General features: G+C 47.7%; 1 protein-coding gene across 3 annotated transcripts in view; it reads left to right on the forward strand.

The window, feature by feature from the left end:
- RPGRIP1 (RPGR interacting protein 1) overlaps positions 1–17,158 on the forward strand; it is a 63,146-nt gene that overhangs the window by 541 nt on the left and 45,447 nt on the right. For all 3 annotated transcript variants that reach the window (XM_070727614.1, XM_070727615.1, XM_070727616.1), the window contains exons 2-4: positions 5,395–5,567; positions 8,987–9,046; positions 16,428–16,535. In XM_070727614.1, coding sequence (XP_070583715.1) covers positions 5,555–5,567; positions 8,987–9,046; positions 16,428–16,535 — 181 coding nt within the window. In that variant the 5' untranslated portion in view covers positions 5,395–5,554. The remainder of the gene's footprint in view (positions 1–5,394; positions 5,568–8,986; positions 9,047–16,427; positions 16,536–17,158) is intronic.

A 17,158-nucleotide genomic window follows, 5' to 3' on the forward strand; every position in this document is an offset into this window, starting at 1 on the left:
TCCCCTGGGGCCCGCCAACCGACATTGTTTAGTTGACGGGACCCAGAGAAGGCCCACTCTGTGGGACCTAATCGGTCGCTGGGATTCGTGCGGCAGGAGGCGGTCTCGGAGATATTCTGGTCCAATGCCATGAAGGGCTTTAAAGGTCATAACTAACACTTTGAATTGTGACCGGAAACTGATCGGCAGCCAATGCAGACTGCGGAGTGATGGTGAAACATGGGCATACCTAGGTAAGCCCATGACTGCTCTCGCAGCTGCATTCTGCACGATCTGAAGTTTCCGAACACTTTTCAAAGGTAGCCCCATGTAGAGAGCATTACAGTAGTCGAACCTCGAGGTGATGAGAGCATGAGTGACTGTGAGCAATGAGTCCCGGTCCAGATAGGGCCGCAACTGGTGCACCAGGCGAACCTGGGCAAACGCCCCCCCTCGCCACAGCTGAGAGATGTTTTTCTAATGTGAGCTGTGGATCGAGGAGGACGCCCAAGTTGCGGACCCTCTCTGAGGGGGTCAATAATTCCCCCCCCAGGGTGATGGACGGACAGATGGGATTGTCCTTGGGAGGCAAAACCCACAGCCACTCTGTCTTATCCGGGTTGAGCTTGAGTCTGTTGACACCCATCCAGGCCCCAACAGCCTCCAGGCACCGGCACATCACTTCCACCGCTTCGTTGATTGGGCATGGGGTGGAGATGTAAAGCTGGGTATCATCCGCATATTGATGATACCTCACCCCATGTCCTTGGATGATCTCGCCCAGCGGTTTCATGTAGATGTTGAATAGCAGGGGGGAGAGGACCGACCCCTGAGGCACCCCACAAGGGAGAAACCTAGGAGTCGACCTCTGACCCCCCACTAACACCGACTGCAACCGGCCAGAGAGGTAGGAGGAGAACCACTGAAGGACAGTGCCTCCCACCCCCAACCCCTCCAGCCGGTGCAGAAGGATACCATGGTCGATGGTATCGAAAGCCGCTGAGAGGTCAAGGAGCACCAGGACAGAGGATAAACCCCTGTCCCGGGCCCGCCAGAGATCATCCATCAACGTGACCAAAGCGGTTTCCGTGCTGTAACCGGGCCTGAAACCCGACTGCTGGGGACCTAGATAATCGGCTTCTTCCAAGGACCGCTGGAGCTGGAGTGCCACCACCTTCTCGACAACCTTCCCCATAAAGGGAAGGTTGGAGACTGGACGATAGTTGTTAAGCACAGCTGGGTCCAGGGAGGGCTTCTTGAGGAGGGGGGCGCACGAGCGCTTCTTTATAGAGTGATGGAAAAACTCCCCTCCCCAAGGAAGCGTTGGTAATCTCCTGAGCCCAGCTCCACGTCACCTCCCTGCTGGCCGAAACCAACCAGGAGGGACACGGATCCAGTAAACAGGTGGCGGAACTCACAGCTCCAATGGCCTTGACCACTTCATCACAATCCGGGTCCTCATTTTACCCACCTTGGAACGATGGAAGGCTGAGTCAACCTTGAGCCGGTGATGAGATTTGAACCGCTGACCTTCAGATCTATAGTCAGCTTCAGTGGCCTGCAGTACAGCACTCTACCTGCTGCGCCACCCCGGCTCATTTGCTTTTGCAGTAGGCTGAGAAAGTACGGTTAATATGTGGGGTGTTGGTGTGAGTGGAGCTTGGTATTTCGCCTTCCTGCCTTTTGTGAATATTTGGCTGCACACAAAGGAAAGCAGCCGCAGCCAAGATCCTGGCTTGTTTCTCTCTCTCAAACTCCACCAGAAATGAGGCTTGTGGCAAAGCGCATTGTTGTGATGAAATTGCCAGGTAGCGGGGATGCCTTTTCTCATCCTGATGACCGTTTTTCGGAGACTTTCCAGCAATACTTAGATCTTGTTTAAGACGTCTTAGTTCTAGGCTTTCTAGGCCCAGGATTGAAAGTCTAGTCTCATAAGGTATTCTGTTTCGAGTGGAGGAGTGAAGGGCTCTTCTGGTGAAGTATCTTTGGACATTTTCAAGGGTGTTGATGTCTGAGATGCGATATGGGTTCCAAACAGATGAGCTGTATTCGAGGATGGGTCTGGCGAAGGTTTTGTAAGCTCTGGTAAGTAGTGAGTGATTGCCAGAGCAAGCAATGTCCTGCAGCTGTCAAAAAAAAGCCAACAGGGTTCTAGACTGTATTAACAAAGGGATTGAATCAATATCACGTGAAGTGTTTAGAATAGAAATAGGACAGCATAGCACAGCACAGCACGCCATAGCATAGGAATAGTGTAGCATAGTGTAGCAGAGCATAATGTAGCGTAGCATAACATAGAATAGAAATAGGAATAGTGTAGCATAGCACAGCACAGACCAGAAACAGAATAGGAATAGTGTAGCATAGCATAGCATAGCACAGAATAGCATAGCATAGCATAGGATAGCATAGCATAGAATAGACCAGTGATGACAAAACTTTTTTTCCTCGTGTGCCAAAAGAGCATGGGCATGCGCTATTGCGCATGCACGAATGCCCACACCCATAATTCAATGCCTGGGGAGGATGTAAACAGCTTCCCCTGTCCCCTGAAGGAGGCTGGAAATGGCCTGTTTCCCATCTTCTGGTGGGCCCAGTAGGCTCGTGTTTTGCCCTCCCCAGGCTCTAAAGACTTCCCTGGAGCCGGGGGAGTGTAAAAATGACCTCCCCCATCCCCCCAGAGACTCACTGGAAGCCAAAATCACACACCCAGAACCTCTGTGTGATCCAAAAATCAGCTGGCTGGCACACACATGCATGTTGGAGCTGAGCTAGGTCATTTGCTCGCATGCCAGCAGATATGGCTCCGCGTGTCATCTGTGGCACCAATGCCATAGGTTCGCCATCACTGGACTAGACCTCAGAGGTCTTCAACCCCCTGCTCAAACAAGAGACCTGTACCATTCTAGACAAGTGTCCAGTCTCTTCTTCAAAGCCTCTAGTGATGGAGCAGCCACAACTTCTGGGGGCAAGTTGTTCCACTGATTAAGGTTTTGTTGCCATTCCACTGGTTGATTTTTCTCACTGTCAGAAAATTTCTCCTTAGTTCTAAGTTGTTTCTCTCCTTGATTAGTTTCCATCCATTTCTTCTTGTCCTGTCCTCAGGAGAATATTTATTATTATTTATTAGATTTGTATGCCGCCCCCCTCTGTAGACTCGGGGCGGCTCACAACAACAATAAAACAATATACAACAAATCTAATAATTTAAAAGTCACTTAAAAAACCCTTATTAAAAAGCGAAAACATACACACAAACATAACCATGCATAAACTGTATAGGCCCAGGGGAGATGTCTCAATTCCCCCATGCCTGACAGCAGAGGTGGGTTTTAAGGAGTTTACGAAAGGCAAGGTGGGTGGGGGCAATTCTAATCTCCAGGGGGAGCTGGTTCCAGAGGGTCGGGGCCACCACAGAGAAGGCTCTTCCCCTGGGTCCCGCCAAACGACATTGTTTAGTCAACGGGACCCGGAGAAGGCCAACTCTGTGGGACCTAACCGGTCGCTGGGATTCGTGTGGCAGAAGGCGGTCCCGGAGATATTCTGGTCCGATGCCATGAAGGGCTTTATAGGTCATAACTAACACTTTGAATTCTGACCGGAAACTGATCGGCAACCAATACAGACTGCGGAGTGTTGGTGTAACATGGGCATATCTAGGGAAGCCCATGATTGCTCTCGCAGCTGCATTCTGCACGATCTGAAGTTTCCTAACACTCTTCAAAGGTAGCCCCATGTAGAGAGCGTTACAGTAGTCGATGCACCCAGGCGAACTTGGGCAAACACCCCCCTCGCCACAGCTGAAAGATGTTTCTCTAATGTGAGCTGCGGATGGAGGAGGACGCCCAAGTTGCGGACCCTCTCTGAGGGGGTCAATAATTCCTCCCCCCAGGGTGATGGACGGACAGATGGAATTGTCCCTGGGAGGTAAAACCCACAGCCACTCCGTCTTATCAGGGTTGAGTTTGAGTTTGTTGACACCCATCCAGGCCCCAACAGCCTCCAGGCACCAGCACATCACTTCCACTACTTCGTTGACTGGACATGGGGTGGAGATGTACAGCTGGGTATCATCGGCGTATTGATGATACCTCACCCCATGCCCCTGGATGATCTCACTCTGATTCCCTCTTCTTTATGGCAGCCCTTGAGATATTGGAAGACTGCTATCATGTCAACCTTAGTCCTTTTCATTAGATTAGACAAATCCAGTTCCTGCATCTATTTTTTGTATGTTTAGTGGCCAGTCCCCTGATCATGTTTGTTACACCTCTCTGCACTATTTCCGGAGTCTCCATATCCTTTTTTTAATATGGTGACCAAAACTGGATGCCATATCCTAAGAGCGATCTTACTCAAGATTTATAAAGCGGTATGAATACCTCGCATGCAGTGAAGGGCTACCAAAATTTTTACTGCCACAGTGTGGGCGTAGCATATGCAGGACACCCTGCATTTTCTTTCAACATCTTTCAGTGCAAATTGGGTACTCTGGGGTGGAGCTCCATTTTCACTACCCCACTGCGTTCCCCCCCCCCATCCAGGCAATAGCCCACCCCTGCTCACATGTATAAATACCTTGCATGTATTCTTTCAAAAGGGGGACTCCATAGTGTCATCCCCAAACCCCCAACACTTTACCCTTAGATTATCTACAGTTGACCTATCCAGATTCCTAAGAGGTCAGTAAGGGGCGAGTACAAGTGCACTAGAGTGCCTTCCGTCCCCTGTCCTATTGCTCTCCTATATCTCCTATACCTTTCTTCTATTCCTATATCTCTTCTTCTATTCTTTCATTGATATGTTCTATTCCTACAACTTCTCTTCTATTCTTTCTTAGATATATTTTACTATGAGTATATCGTCTATAACCTTCATCATGTATTTTATTATGCGTATATAGCTATATACCCACTAAAACCCTCATTGTGTATTGGACAAAATAAATAAATAAATAAAATAAATAAATAGATTCCTAAGAGGTCAGTAAGGGGCGAGTACAAGTGCACTAGAGAGCCTTCCATCCCCTGTCCTATTGCTCTCCTATATCTCCTATACCTTTCTTTTATTCCTATATCTCTTCTTCTATTCTTTCATTGATATGTTCTTTTACTATACCTACTTTTCTATTCTTTCTTAGATATATTTTACTGTGAGTATATCCTCTATAACCCTTATCATGTATTTTACTATGTGTATACCCACTAAAATCCTCATTGTGTATTGGACAAAATAAATAAATAAAATAAAAATAAGGTCTGTCGTAACAGAAGGCAGAGACTCCATCAATGTCACATTGCCCACAGAGTCCTCTGGCAACCTATTCTTTCAGTCCCCAAGTTAACTTGCCTTCTTCATACATTAAGGAGCTTAACAGAGGCTGGATTACAAATGGATTTTCTCATTTTGTTCCAGGGTGTATCTAATAGGAGCGAGCTTGAAAAAGCAAAAGGCCAAAACGCTTGTGAGGGCCCAGCAAAAGGAAGGAGGAAGAGGAGGAAGAATGCGAATCAGCCAACATTCCTGAGAAATTGGATAGGTATCAATAAAACCTTCCCTCCGCCTCTCCGTTTGCATGGAAGTAGAAGGTGAGCCAATGAATATTTCCTTTTTATATATTGAATGACTGTTTCGGATGAGCCAAAAGAGGAGTGGGTCTCGTGGATCTCCACCTATAATCGTCCACTGGGGTTAGTAAGCGATGGTTTGCAGAAATGCTGTGATTTAAACCTCAAAGTCTTGTGGTCCATGCCCAAAAAAAGTATTTAAAGGCGAAGAGAATGTTGAGAGCCCAGTGCAATATAGGAAACCTAACTTTCTTTCCAAATTTCAGTTATTTCTAGAAAAATGACTTCTGATTAAATATAGAGTAACTGTTTGCCTTAGGCTTGCTATAAATCCACTGTTATTATTATTATTATTATTATTATTATTATTATTATTATTATTATTATTATGTCAATACAAAAGAGCAAATGAGATCACTATGCTGGATTTCGTATTCTATCACCAGTCGGGCGCTTCCCAAGCACCTAGGACTGCGTGATGTAGCGGCAAATTATGTTTGCCGATCCCAGTAAAGCAGCCTTTTGCAATTGACAGATGGAGATTTTGTCAATTCCAATGGTTTTCAAATGTCCGCTGAGATCCTTTGGTACTGCGCCCAGTGTGCCAAGTACCACTGGGACCACTTTCACAGGCTTATGCCAGAGTCGTTGCAGCTTGATTTATTATTATTATTATTATTATTATTATTATTATTATTATTATTATGAGAAAAACAAAACATTTTATTAAAAAACCTGAAAGTTACAATCATGCAGTTATTTGTGGGAGCAGGTGAGTGATGGGCACCATGAGAAGATTAATAATAGTGCAAATAGCAGCACTTATGCACCACTTTGTAGTGCTTTACACACCTCTCTTTGTGGTTTACATTGTCAGCATAATGTTCACATGTTACCACTCTTGGAAGGATGAAAGGGTGAGTCAATCTCAAGGTGATCAAGGCTAGCATTAGGGTTAGGATTATAAGTAAGTAAGTAAGTAAGTAAGTAAGTAAACAAACAAATAAATAAATAAAATGAGACCATGGTTCCAACTCATTATTCTTGGTTAATTGGTTTTGGCAGTACCAAAAATGATGAGTACCAAATAAATTTTCCCCTAAGGATAAAATAACTAGATCATGTATTAGGTACAGTGGGAAACCAACGGCGGGGGGGGGGGGGTAGGGGGAACGGATGACTGACAAAACTCAAAACGCTCAAAAAAGCTTGCCTGTTCTTCCCCATGAAAACATAGCAGCTTCGACGGCGTCCGCACGGCCCATGTCTTGTAGGTGTTGCTGGAGGGCTTGGAGGGCTGGACGGAGACTGCAGCGGGAATTGAGGGTCCCGCAGCATCAGGACAGGTTTGGCCTGTCTGTTTGGGGCGCAGAAGGGGCTTGGGTCGGCTTGCCGGCTTGCAACAAGCCCAGCAGCAGGAGGGCTGGATGGGTAAGGAGCATCGCGGCGGCGGCGGCAGTGGGGCGCCGCGGAGCCGGAGCGAACAAGCGTGCTTCTGCAAACTGGCCGCCCAAAAAAAGCAGGACTTTTTAAAAACAATGTGGGACATGTGAAAAATGGACTGTCCCACTAAAAACGGGAAATCTGGTCACCTTACCTGAGGAACAATGTAGTGAATCACAAGGCATTCGATACAACAAATTTTAGCTTGTGCATTGAGTGCCAGACAAAGAGTATTGGGTTTGTACTGGGTACTGGGGCAAAATGTTTGCGTCAAAATGCATTGGGTACCAAGTTTCAAAGTCGTTCAAAGCCAAAGGATCACTGTAGCTCTCCATCTTTACTTCTCAGATGCCCCACAGCACTGCATTCAGCAAATAGCTATTTTTGGTGCCTACTATTTGCTTATGCATGTCTCTTTTGGCAAGTACTCCTACCAACTCAAATGATGTGGTATTTCCTCGGCTTCAATAACAAAGGCTAACATTCTTGGGAGGGGCAGGGTGGCAACTGAGTCACTGGGCTAGTTTTGCAAAAAGCTCATTGGGGATGCAAATTCCTTTAGGACTGTTTATCCCACATGCAAATGCTTTGATTTAACTTGCCACTTACGTATCAGCAGTTAACTGTTCTATCGTCTTTCCCACTTTTATTGATGGGAAAGGAAAAAGCATCCAGTTCTTGCTTGGTTTAAAAAGCTACAGTATCTTTTCTTTTTTTTAAAGATTTTTCCAAATCCGGTGGGAAACCAAATAGAAACACTACTATTCATGGACTAAGCTGTCCTTAAATAGTAGTGTAGACTTAAGAGTAACCTCTTTGGACAGATGGCAGTCAATTAGCAGTAAACAATCTGCAGACACTCTACCTGACAAGGGATTGGATACTGTAGCCTAGAGGTTAATCCTCTGCCTTACAAAGCAAAGGTTGCAGGTTCAAGTCCCAGTGAGGGTATAGCTAGCTGATGAGGACAAAATAAGGCCGAAATACATCTATCCTAGTCTCCCTTAATTTTCAAATTCAGCAAAAACATGTGACATATATCTATATATGATTACAGGCAAAGTATAAACATGATTGTGAATACATAACACAGTGATGGCGAACCTATGGCATGTGTGCCACAGGTGACATGCGGAGCCTTTTCTGTGGGCACACAAATCACAATCCCACCTAAGAACGCTTCTACTTAAGAACTTTTCCAGATAGGAACCGGGTGTTCAAGATTTTTTTTGCCTCTACTTAAGAACCATTTTCTACTTAAGAACCTGAGCTTGGAAAAATTTCCCAGGAAATTTGAGAGTGGCACGAAGGCCCGGCCAGTTTGCTACCATTCCCCCTGGGTTTCTCTCACTGGCGCAGTGTATGGGAAACAGCCTCATGCCGGGTGTATAGGAGGCGCGTGCTCCCCCTTGCTGCCTCAGAGTACCTCTTCTTTTTTTAAGCCTTAAAGTTTTAGATTTTTTTTATTCCCCTCACCTCACCTTCTTCCTCCTCCTCCTCCCACCCAAATTACGAGCTTTTCTTTCTTTCCTAATGGGTTTGCACGCATTATTTGCTTTTACATTGATTCCTATGGGAAAAATTGCTTCTACTTACAAACTTTTCTACTTAAGAACCTGGTCATGGAACGAATTAAGTTCTTAAGTCGAGGTACAACTGTATTCCATTGCAAACAGAGGAGTGGAGAGCTCTTCTCATGAAGTATCTCTGGACATTCTTAATGTCCGATATGTAGTGCGGGTTCCAAACCAGAGTTGTTTTCCTTCCGATTTGGACTAGCTCACCCAAATGGTAGCAAACTCCTGGTGATAAAACGATAACGTCACGAAATCGATTCGGTTGGTGCTCATCCAAGGACACTGCCATCTTTTGGGGAAGGGGGTTCCAAGGTTTTTTTCTTCTCTGCATGAACAGAAACCAAGTTTCTAGCACTGTGCATGCGTCACCATCTTATTTTCAGGATTATTTTTTTTAAGAACTCTTTTTTAAAATTTCAGCACTACCCATGAGCACGAGGCATGCCCATGTGGCACGGGGAGAAGTGAATCAGCAGCGAGGTAAGTTAAAATCCACCCATGTTCCAGGCAGATGATCTATATACGAGAATTGTCTCTAGTGCATGAGCTCTCAGTGTACATGCAAATCAACAAAGTAATAATAATCATAATATCAAAGTCATAATCGTCATAATAATGATGCCAATAAGAGAAAGTGGAGGAACAAATGAGAAGGATAAAAGTAATTGCACATTGCATGGGTGAATAGACATCAAACACCACTGTGAAAATATACCCTATAGATATGCCCTGTGATATGCGAATGCTATAAGCCATGGTGGCACAGAGGGTAGAGCGCAGTACAGCAGGCTACTTCTGCTGACTGCCACCTGACTGCAATTCGGCAGTTCAAATCTCACCAGGTTCAACATTGACTCACCCTTCCATTTGTTTGTTTGTTTGTTTGTTTATTTATATTTATTTACTTACTTACTTACTTACTTACTTACTTACTTATTTACTTACTTATTTACTTACTTATTTATTTATTTATTAGATTTGTATGCCGCCCCTCTCCGTAGACTTGGGGCGGCTCACAACACAATAAAACAATTCATAACAAATTTAATAATTTACAATTTAAAATATTTTAAAAAACCCATTATTAAGCAGACATACATACATACAAACAAACATATCATACATAAATTGTATAGGCCCAGGGGAGATGTCTCAATTCCCCCATGCCTGACGACAAAGGTGGGTTTTGAGGAGTTTACAAAAGGCAAGGAGAGTAGGGGCAGTTCCAATCTCTGGGGGGAGCTGGTTCCAGAGAGTCGGGGCCGCCAAAGAGAAGGCTCTTCCCCTGGGGCCCGCCAACCGGCATTGTTTAGTTGACGGGACCTGGAGAAGGCCCACTCTGTGGGACCTAACTGGTCGCTGGGATTCGTGCAGCAGAGGGTGGTCCCGGAGATAATCTGGTCCGATGCCATGAAGGGCTTTATAGGTCATAACCAACACTTTGAATTGTGACCGGAAATTGATCGGCAACCAATGCAGGCTGCGGAGTGTTGGTGAAACATGGGCATACTTAGGAAAGCCCATGACTGCTCTCGCAGCTGCATTCTGCACGATCTGAAGTTTCCGAACACTTTTCAAAGGTAGCTCCATGTAGAGAGCGTTACAGTAGTCGAACCTCGAGGTGATGAGGCCATCCTTCCGAAGTGGATAAAATCAGGACCCAGATTATTGGGGGCAATAGTCTGAATCTGTAAAGCCGCTTAGAAAGGGCTGTAGAAGCGCTGTGAAATGGTATATGTCTAAGTGCTATTGCTATTACTAAGTCCCCGGAGAGATGCGGCATATCAATCAATCAATCAATCAAATAAATAAATAAATAAAACTATGAAATATAAATAACCCATCAAAGGGAGATTGGGAGTAAATACAAATTTCCAACTTCTCCACTGCATCTGGAAGGAGAGTCCAACATGGGTAATTCACCAATCTTATTGGTAGAGACTGAGTTAATTTAAATATTTAAATATGAGGTAGTCACCGCCCCTTAGCAGCCCCCAATACCTCAGTTTTAAAAACTCAGTCTTAGTGTAGAGACTGTTGAGTTGGCTTCTCTGATGAAGCATTAATAATAATAAGTATTAATAGTAATAATAATAATAGTAATAATACTAATAATAATAAATTATTAATTTTCTGGGTTTTTTTCCCCTTTCTATTTGCAGGTGCTGTTAATCAGGAAAGGGATTTCAAGGGGTCTCTGCCCTCCGCGGGCAGAATCACCCCCACCGTGAATCTCCTCGAGCTTCCCTTCCCTCAGTGGGTACTATGCTCAGCGAGGAGCAACTCAGCCTTGGGTCCCCGGCCTCAGTGGCCATACCCGGCTGCCAGCTGAAGGTGAGGGGGTCAGCCCCCCTCACTGGGAAGCTTGGACGGCAAGAATTTCGCCGGGAACGAAGGCGCTTGGGTTTGGCGCCCAGCCAGCGCCTCTCAGCTGTTCGGCGGCTAATTTTGACAGCCGCCGCCGCAAGCCGCTCGCTGAGCCGGAAAAGCCGCGCGGATCGGCTATTGAAACGGCTGTCAGATTCGAGCGTGGGGGGGGGCAGGGCCCTTACCGGCGAGCCTCCCAGAGAGCTGTCAGCGGCAGAAAAGAGCGGGAACGCCATTTTGGAAGGCAAGGAATCCCGCGCCCGCCATGATTGGGCGGGTAATGTTGCTCTCCGCCCAATCACTGGGCGCGACCAACTGTCACTGGGCAGCATTATGCTCTAAATTGCCTAGACGCCATTTTTCGCTGATATTTGGCCATTGACAGTCGTGTCTGTCAAGTGTCTCTTGAGCTCGCTGTTTAAAAACAACTGTGAACTGTGAGTATGGAGGAAAAGACCCTTGAGAAGTCATCTTCCCCCAGTGTATTGCCTCAGGATAAAGGCAAGGGGAAGTCCAAGGACAAATCTAAGGCCCAAGCATCTTCATCAATGAAGGAGGCAGAGAGGCGCATTAAAGCGTTGGAGCAGAGACTGGAGGCAGCCCTCTTAACTCCTAGAACCACCTCTCCCTTATTGCAGGCCAGGGATCCACCAGCCCAATGTAATTTGAGACCATCAGAGACATTATCAGAGAGAGAATGGTCTCCAGAGAGGCAGCACTTCATGCCTCAAGTGGTTCCTCCTGCTGGGCCTCAGCAACAGAGACCAGGGTCTGCCAGCCACTCACTACGGAGTGCCCCATCTGCCACCTTTACACCCACTGCGGCTGGGTTGCGGGTGGCACCTGATACCTGGCAGCAGATGTCCCCTGCCTTGCAAGGCCTCATCTCTGATGTATACTCACAAGGGATGGCTGTGGGGGTGCAACAAACTGCCCAACACCCCCGCTCTGCACAGCCCAAGAACCTGTGGGCTGCACCGCCCCCCTCGGGTATGGGGTCCTGGATGGAGGAGCCGTCTCCCCTGGAGGACATGGAAAAAGAATACGATTTTTCAGATGATGAATCAGCTCCAGATCCTCCTGTGCAAGCTGGACTTTTTAAGGCTCCCCTTTTCAAAATTCTGCTACACAAAGCTAAGCAGGTGGCAGATTTACCAGGTCCAACCAAGGCCTCCGAGGCCTCAGAGGACCCTAAGCCTTCAGCAGTACTATTCAAGGAGCCCCAACCTGAGACTGAACATGTGCCATCCTCCGATATATTTAGGCAGAGCATCAAACGCCCATGGCAACAGCCTGCAGCAGCTCAAGGTCCTTCAGTCATCGAAAGGAAATTTTATACCTTGGATAATGACATGGAAAAGCTGCTAGAATTTCCGCCCATCGATCAGCCAGTAATGACCTTGATCTCTAAGGCCTTAGTACCATCTGAGACTGGTGACAGCTTGAAGCCGGAGGATAGAAAGGCGGAAATTTTATTGAGGAAATCCCATCATATGGCAAGCTGGGCGTTTCGGGCAGCGACCGCGGCTTCATTTTTCAATAGGGCCTCCATAATGTGGTTACAGGAGGTACAGGCCCGCCTAGGTCCGGAAGAAGGTTGCTTACGTCAGGACCTCAGTAAATTATTGGCAGCTGCTGAGTTTTCTGCGGATGCAACTCTCCATGCCGCAAAGTTTTCGGCTAGAGGGATGGCGGCGTCACTTGCATCTAGACGCCTCCTGTGGCTGAGGAGTTGGCCAGCGGACCTGAAGTCCAAGTGGAACCTGGCATCATCTCCATACCAAGGGGAGAAGCTCTTTGGAGAAGCCTTGGACCCTGTCCTCATTGAGGATAAGGACAAACGTAAGACCCTCCCTAGAGCATACCGGCGCCAGGAGCGTAGACCCAATCCTTACGCTCGCCGTCAGCCATTTCGTTGGGATTCCTCTTCCTCGGCGAGTCAAGGTAATAGGTCATACACCCAAAATCAGTATGGCCAGCCCACCTTTAGAGGGGACCGAGCGGCCTTTCAGGATAGGCCCAGAGGATACCAGCAGTCTCGGCGTCCTTTTAGAGGGAACCAACGTGGCTTCAGGCGCACAAAATGACTTGGCTCCATTACAGCCCATAGGAGGCAAACTTCAACGCTTCAGTGCCTCCTGGAGGATTACCTCCACCGACAAATGGGCAAGGGCCACAATATCAAGAGGACTGCGCCTGGAGTTCTTGCAGCCCCCGCCAAACCGGTTTGTCACCTGTCCACTAACGCGAGACCCACTCAAAAGACGTCATCTTCAACTGGAGATAACACACCTTCTCAACATACAAGCAATAGAGAAGGTGCCCGAACATGCCAAGGGCACGGGATTTTATTCCGTTGTGTTCCTAGTGCCGAAGTCTTCGGGGGGGTTCAGGATGATATTAAACCTAAAGCTCCTGAATACCTTCATTCGGTATCGCAGATTTCGCATGCACTCCCTGCAGTCAATTTTGGCCTCTGTTCGGCACAACGATTTTCTCACCTCTATCGACCTCAAAGAGGCTTACCTGCATGTTCCGGTTTGGCCAGCTCATCGTCGGTACCTCAGGTTTTGTCTCAACGGGGTCCACTACCAGTACCGTGCCATGCCGTTCGGCCTATCTTCGGCTCCCCGTACATTTACGAAGCTGATGGACATTCTGACAGCACATCTAAGGGCCCAGTCCATAAGAGTTATGGCATACTTGGACGACATAATCGTTATGTCCAAGTCTATGGTCCAAGCGCAACACCATCTGGCGCTCACACGGGAAACTCTGGAGATGCACGGATACACGGTCAACGTGGAGAAGAGCCATCTTCATCCCACCACATCAATCCAACACCTCGGCTCCATCATAGACACCGCAGAGGACACGGTCTCGCTAACACCAGAGAGGGTCCTCAATATACGGAGATTGGTAACCAGCCTTCGTCGACAAAGGCAAATACCGTTGGCGACATTGTCCAAGGTACTAGGGACTATGGTCTCAGCCATAGGGATTGTGCCTTGGGCTCGCCATCATATGAGGGGCCTCCAATGGTTTCTCCTCCCGGCCCAGAGGGACAAGGTGAGTCACTCCCACCGAAAGGTGCGACTCCCAGCTTCAGTCAAGCAGTCGCTGGCATGGTGGTTGTCCCCAGCCTTGATCCAGGGTTCTCCTCTTCGCAGCCACGAGCGTGTGATCATCACAACAGACGCGAGCTTGTCGGGCTGGGGCGCTCATATGGGGCCTCATATAGCTCAGGGCCTGTGGTGTCAGGAGGACTTAACCCAGGTCAATATCAACGTTCTCGAACTCAGAGCGGTTTTCTTAGCCCTTCAGGCCTTCGCTCCCTGGGTCCAAGACAGGCATGTCCTGGTTCTGACGGACAACATGGCCACAAAAGCCCACCTGAACCATCAAGGAGGTACCAGATCTCATCGCCTCATGACTCAAGCCACGGACCTCTTCGATTGGGCCGAATCTCATCTGGCCTCTCTGACGGCGGAGCATATTGCCGGGACCAGCAATGTGCAGGCGGACTGGCTGAGCAGGTCCACTCTGGATCCTTCGGAGTGGCAGCTGGACCCTGCACTCTTCAAGCAGATAGTGCTACGATTTGGTCTTCCATTGGTGGACCTCTTCGCAACCCCAGCAAACTCCCAATTGCAGAGGTTTTTCTCCCGGTTTCCGAATCCAGGGGCGGAAGGGGTCAACGCCCTATGGTCACCATGGCCCCAGGGGTTACTGTATGCCTTTCCCCCCACGTGTCTTATTCAAAGGATATTAGACATGACAATTCGGGAGGGGGTGGAAATGATCTTGGTGGCTCCCTATTGGCCGAGACGGCCTTGGTTTGCAGACCTAGTAGCCCTGTCGGTGTCTTCCCCGTGGAGGATTCCAGATTCCGAGGTAGTGTTGGTTCAGGGGTCAGTTTGCCATCCGGACCCTCAGTGGTTCAAACTGACCGCCTGGCACTTGAAAGGGTGGGTCTGAGACAGCAAGCCTTGCCAGACGAGGTCATATCCACCATTCAGGCAGCACGTCGCCCTTCAACGGTAAGACTATACCAGGCCACTTGGGCGGCCTTCTGTAAGTTTTGTTTGGATCACCACCTTAATCCGGGGGAGGCTTCGGTTGTGTCAATCTTACGATTTCTACAGTCAGGGATAGAAAAAGGGTTAGCCCCGAATACCTTGAAAAGGCATTTAGCTGCTCTGGCAACCATCATCCGGGTACCCCACGCTCGCTCCCTATCACAAGATCCTTGGATTAGGGATTTTATTAAAGGCGCGATTAACACTCATGCGCCTCCAGTACACAGATTCCCGACGTGGGACCTTTCCCTGGTACTCAAGGCGTTGACAGCCCCTCCTTTCGAGCCGATGAGAACTATTCCAGTACGTTTGCTCTCCTTAAAGACTGCCTTTTTAGTCGCAATTACGTCGGCACGCAGAGTGTCGGAGCTGTCGGCCCTGTCTACGCGTGCAGATTTATGTATATTCCACCCTGATAGGGTAGTTTTGAGGTTAGACCCTACATTTATTCCCAAGGTTAACTCTGGGTTTCATAGGGCTCAAGAATTAGTGTTGCCAGACTTTTGCACACATGGACAGCACCCTCTTGAGCTGAGATGGCACAAGGTAGATGTTCGGAGGGCCTTGAAAATCTACATCAGACGGACTGGCCATTTCAGGAAATCTGAGCGGCTGTTTGTGTCCTTTGGTCAGCGATCAATGGGTCTGGCAGTGTCAGCTAAATCCATCAGTCGCTGGCTGAAAGACTGTATTGAGGAGGCTTACAAGGCCCGGTCTCAAGTACCACCAACCGGGGTAACAGCGCATTCCACTAGAAGTGCAGCCACTTCAGTGGCTTGGAGGACTCAGGCGTCCATTGAGGACATTTGCAGGGCGGCTACGTGGGCGTCTCCTACCACCTTTATACGCCATTACAAACTGGACTCAGTGGCTTCGGCGGAAGCTTCGTTTGGGAGACGGGTTTTGCAGCAAGTGTGTTCAACTCCTGCGACCGTAGCTCAGCCTTTTCCCTCCCATGGGCAGTAATCTTTGGCATATCCCATGTTGGACTCTCTTTCCAGATGCAGTGGAGAAGAACCGTTGTACATACCTGAACGGTCTTCTCGATGCACTGGAAGGAGAGTCCAAACCCACCCGGCATGGTTGTTTCGCCAAGTCGCTGGAGTTTGGGATTCAATTTACACTGTTATGAGGTTATATGGTTATTGTTCAATAAACAGGTTATCCTTAAACTGGCTTCGTTTTTAAAACTGAGGTATTGGGGGCTGCTAAGGGGCGGTGACTACCTCATATTTAAATATTTAAATTAACTCAGTCTCTACCAATAAGATTGGTGAATTACCCATGTTGGACTCTCCTTCCAGTGCATCGAGAAGACCGTTCAGGTATGTACAACGGTTCTTCATTCTGTTTCTTGCAGAGATGTTAATGTTGGCCTAATGTCCATTCTCTTGTTGTTTTATCTTTAACTGCAGTCACTTCTCATCTGTCCCAAGCCATGTCGGTTTTGCTGGGTGAAATTGCAGAAAATCTGACTGTGCAAGAGATGGAACAGACACCCGCAATACTAGCAGCCCTTCAAGGTTAGCCTTCAAGATTAAGAGTTCGATGTTGATATTCTCCTGATGTCTGGGACTGCCAGTTTGGGATCCCAGAATTAATTAATTAATTAGTTTATTTATTTGTTTGTTTATTTGTTTATTTGTTCGCTTGCTTGCTTGCTTACTTACTTCTTAGTTAGTTACTTACTGTTTGTTTGTTTTGTCATGAACATACAGTATTGGTGGTATACAAAGATACAATATTTATATACATGATACTAGCCCAGTGATGGTGAATCTATGGCACGGGTGCCACAGGTGGCACATGGAGCCATATCTGCTGGCACGTGAGCTGTTGTCCTAGCTCAACTCCAAAGTACATGTGTGTGTGGCAGCCAGCTGATTTTTGGCTTGAACAGAATGTGAGGGTATTTTTGGCTTCCAGAGAGCCTTCAGAGGGATGGAAGAGGGCGTTTTTACTCTCCCCCAGCTCCAGGGAAGTCTTTGGAGCTGGAGAGGGTGAAACATGAGCCTACTAGGCCCACCAGAAGTTGGGAAACAGGACATTTCTGGCCTCCAGAGGGCCTCTGGTGGGTTGGGGAATCTGTTTTTTGCCTTCCCCAGACTTTGAACTCGTGCATGCTCTTTCGGCACCCGAGGGGAAA

This window comes from Erythrolamprus reginae, chromosome Z, assembly GCF_031021105.1.
Source record: "Erythrolamprus reginae isolate rEryReg1 chromosome Z, rEryReg1.hap1, whole genome shotgun sequence".
Lineage (NCBI taxonomy): Eukaryota > Metazoa > Chordata > Lepidosauria > Squamata > Dipsadidae > Erythrolamprus > Erythrolamprus reginae.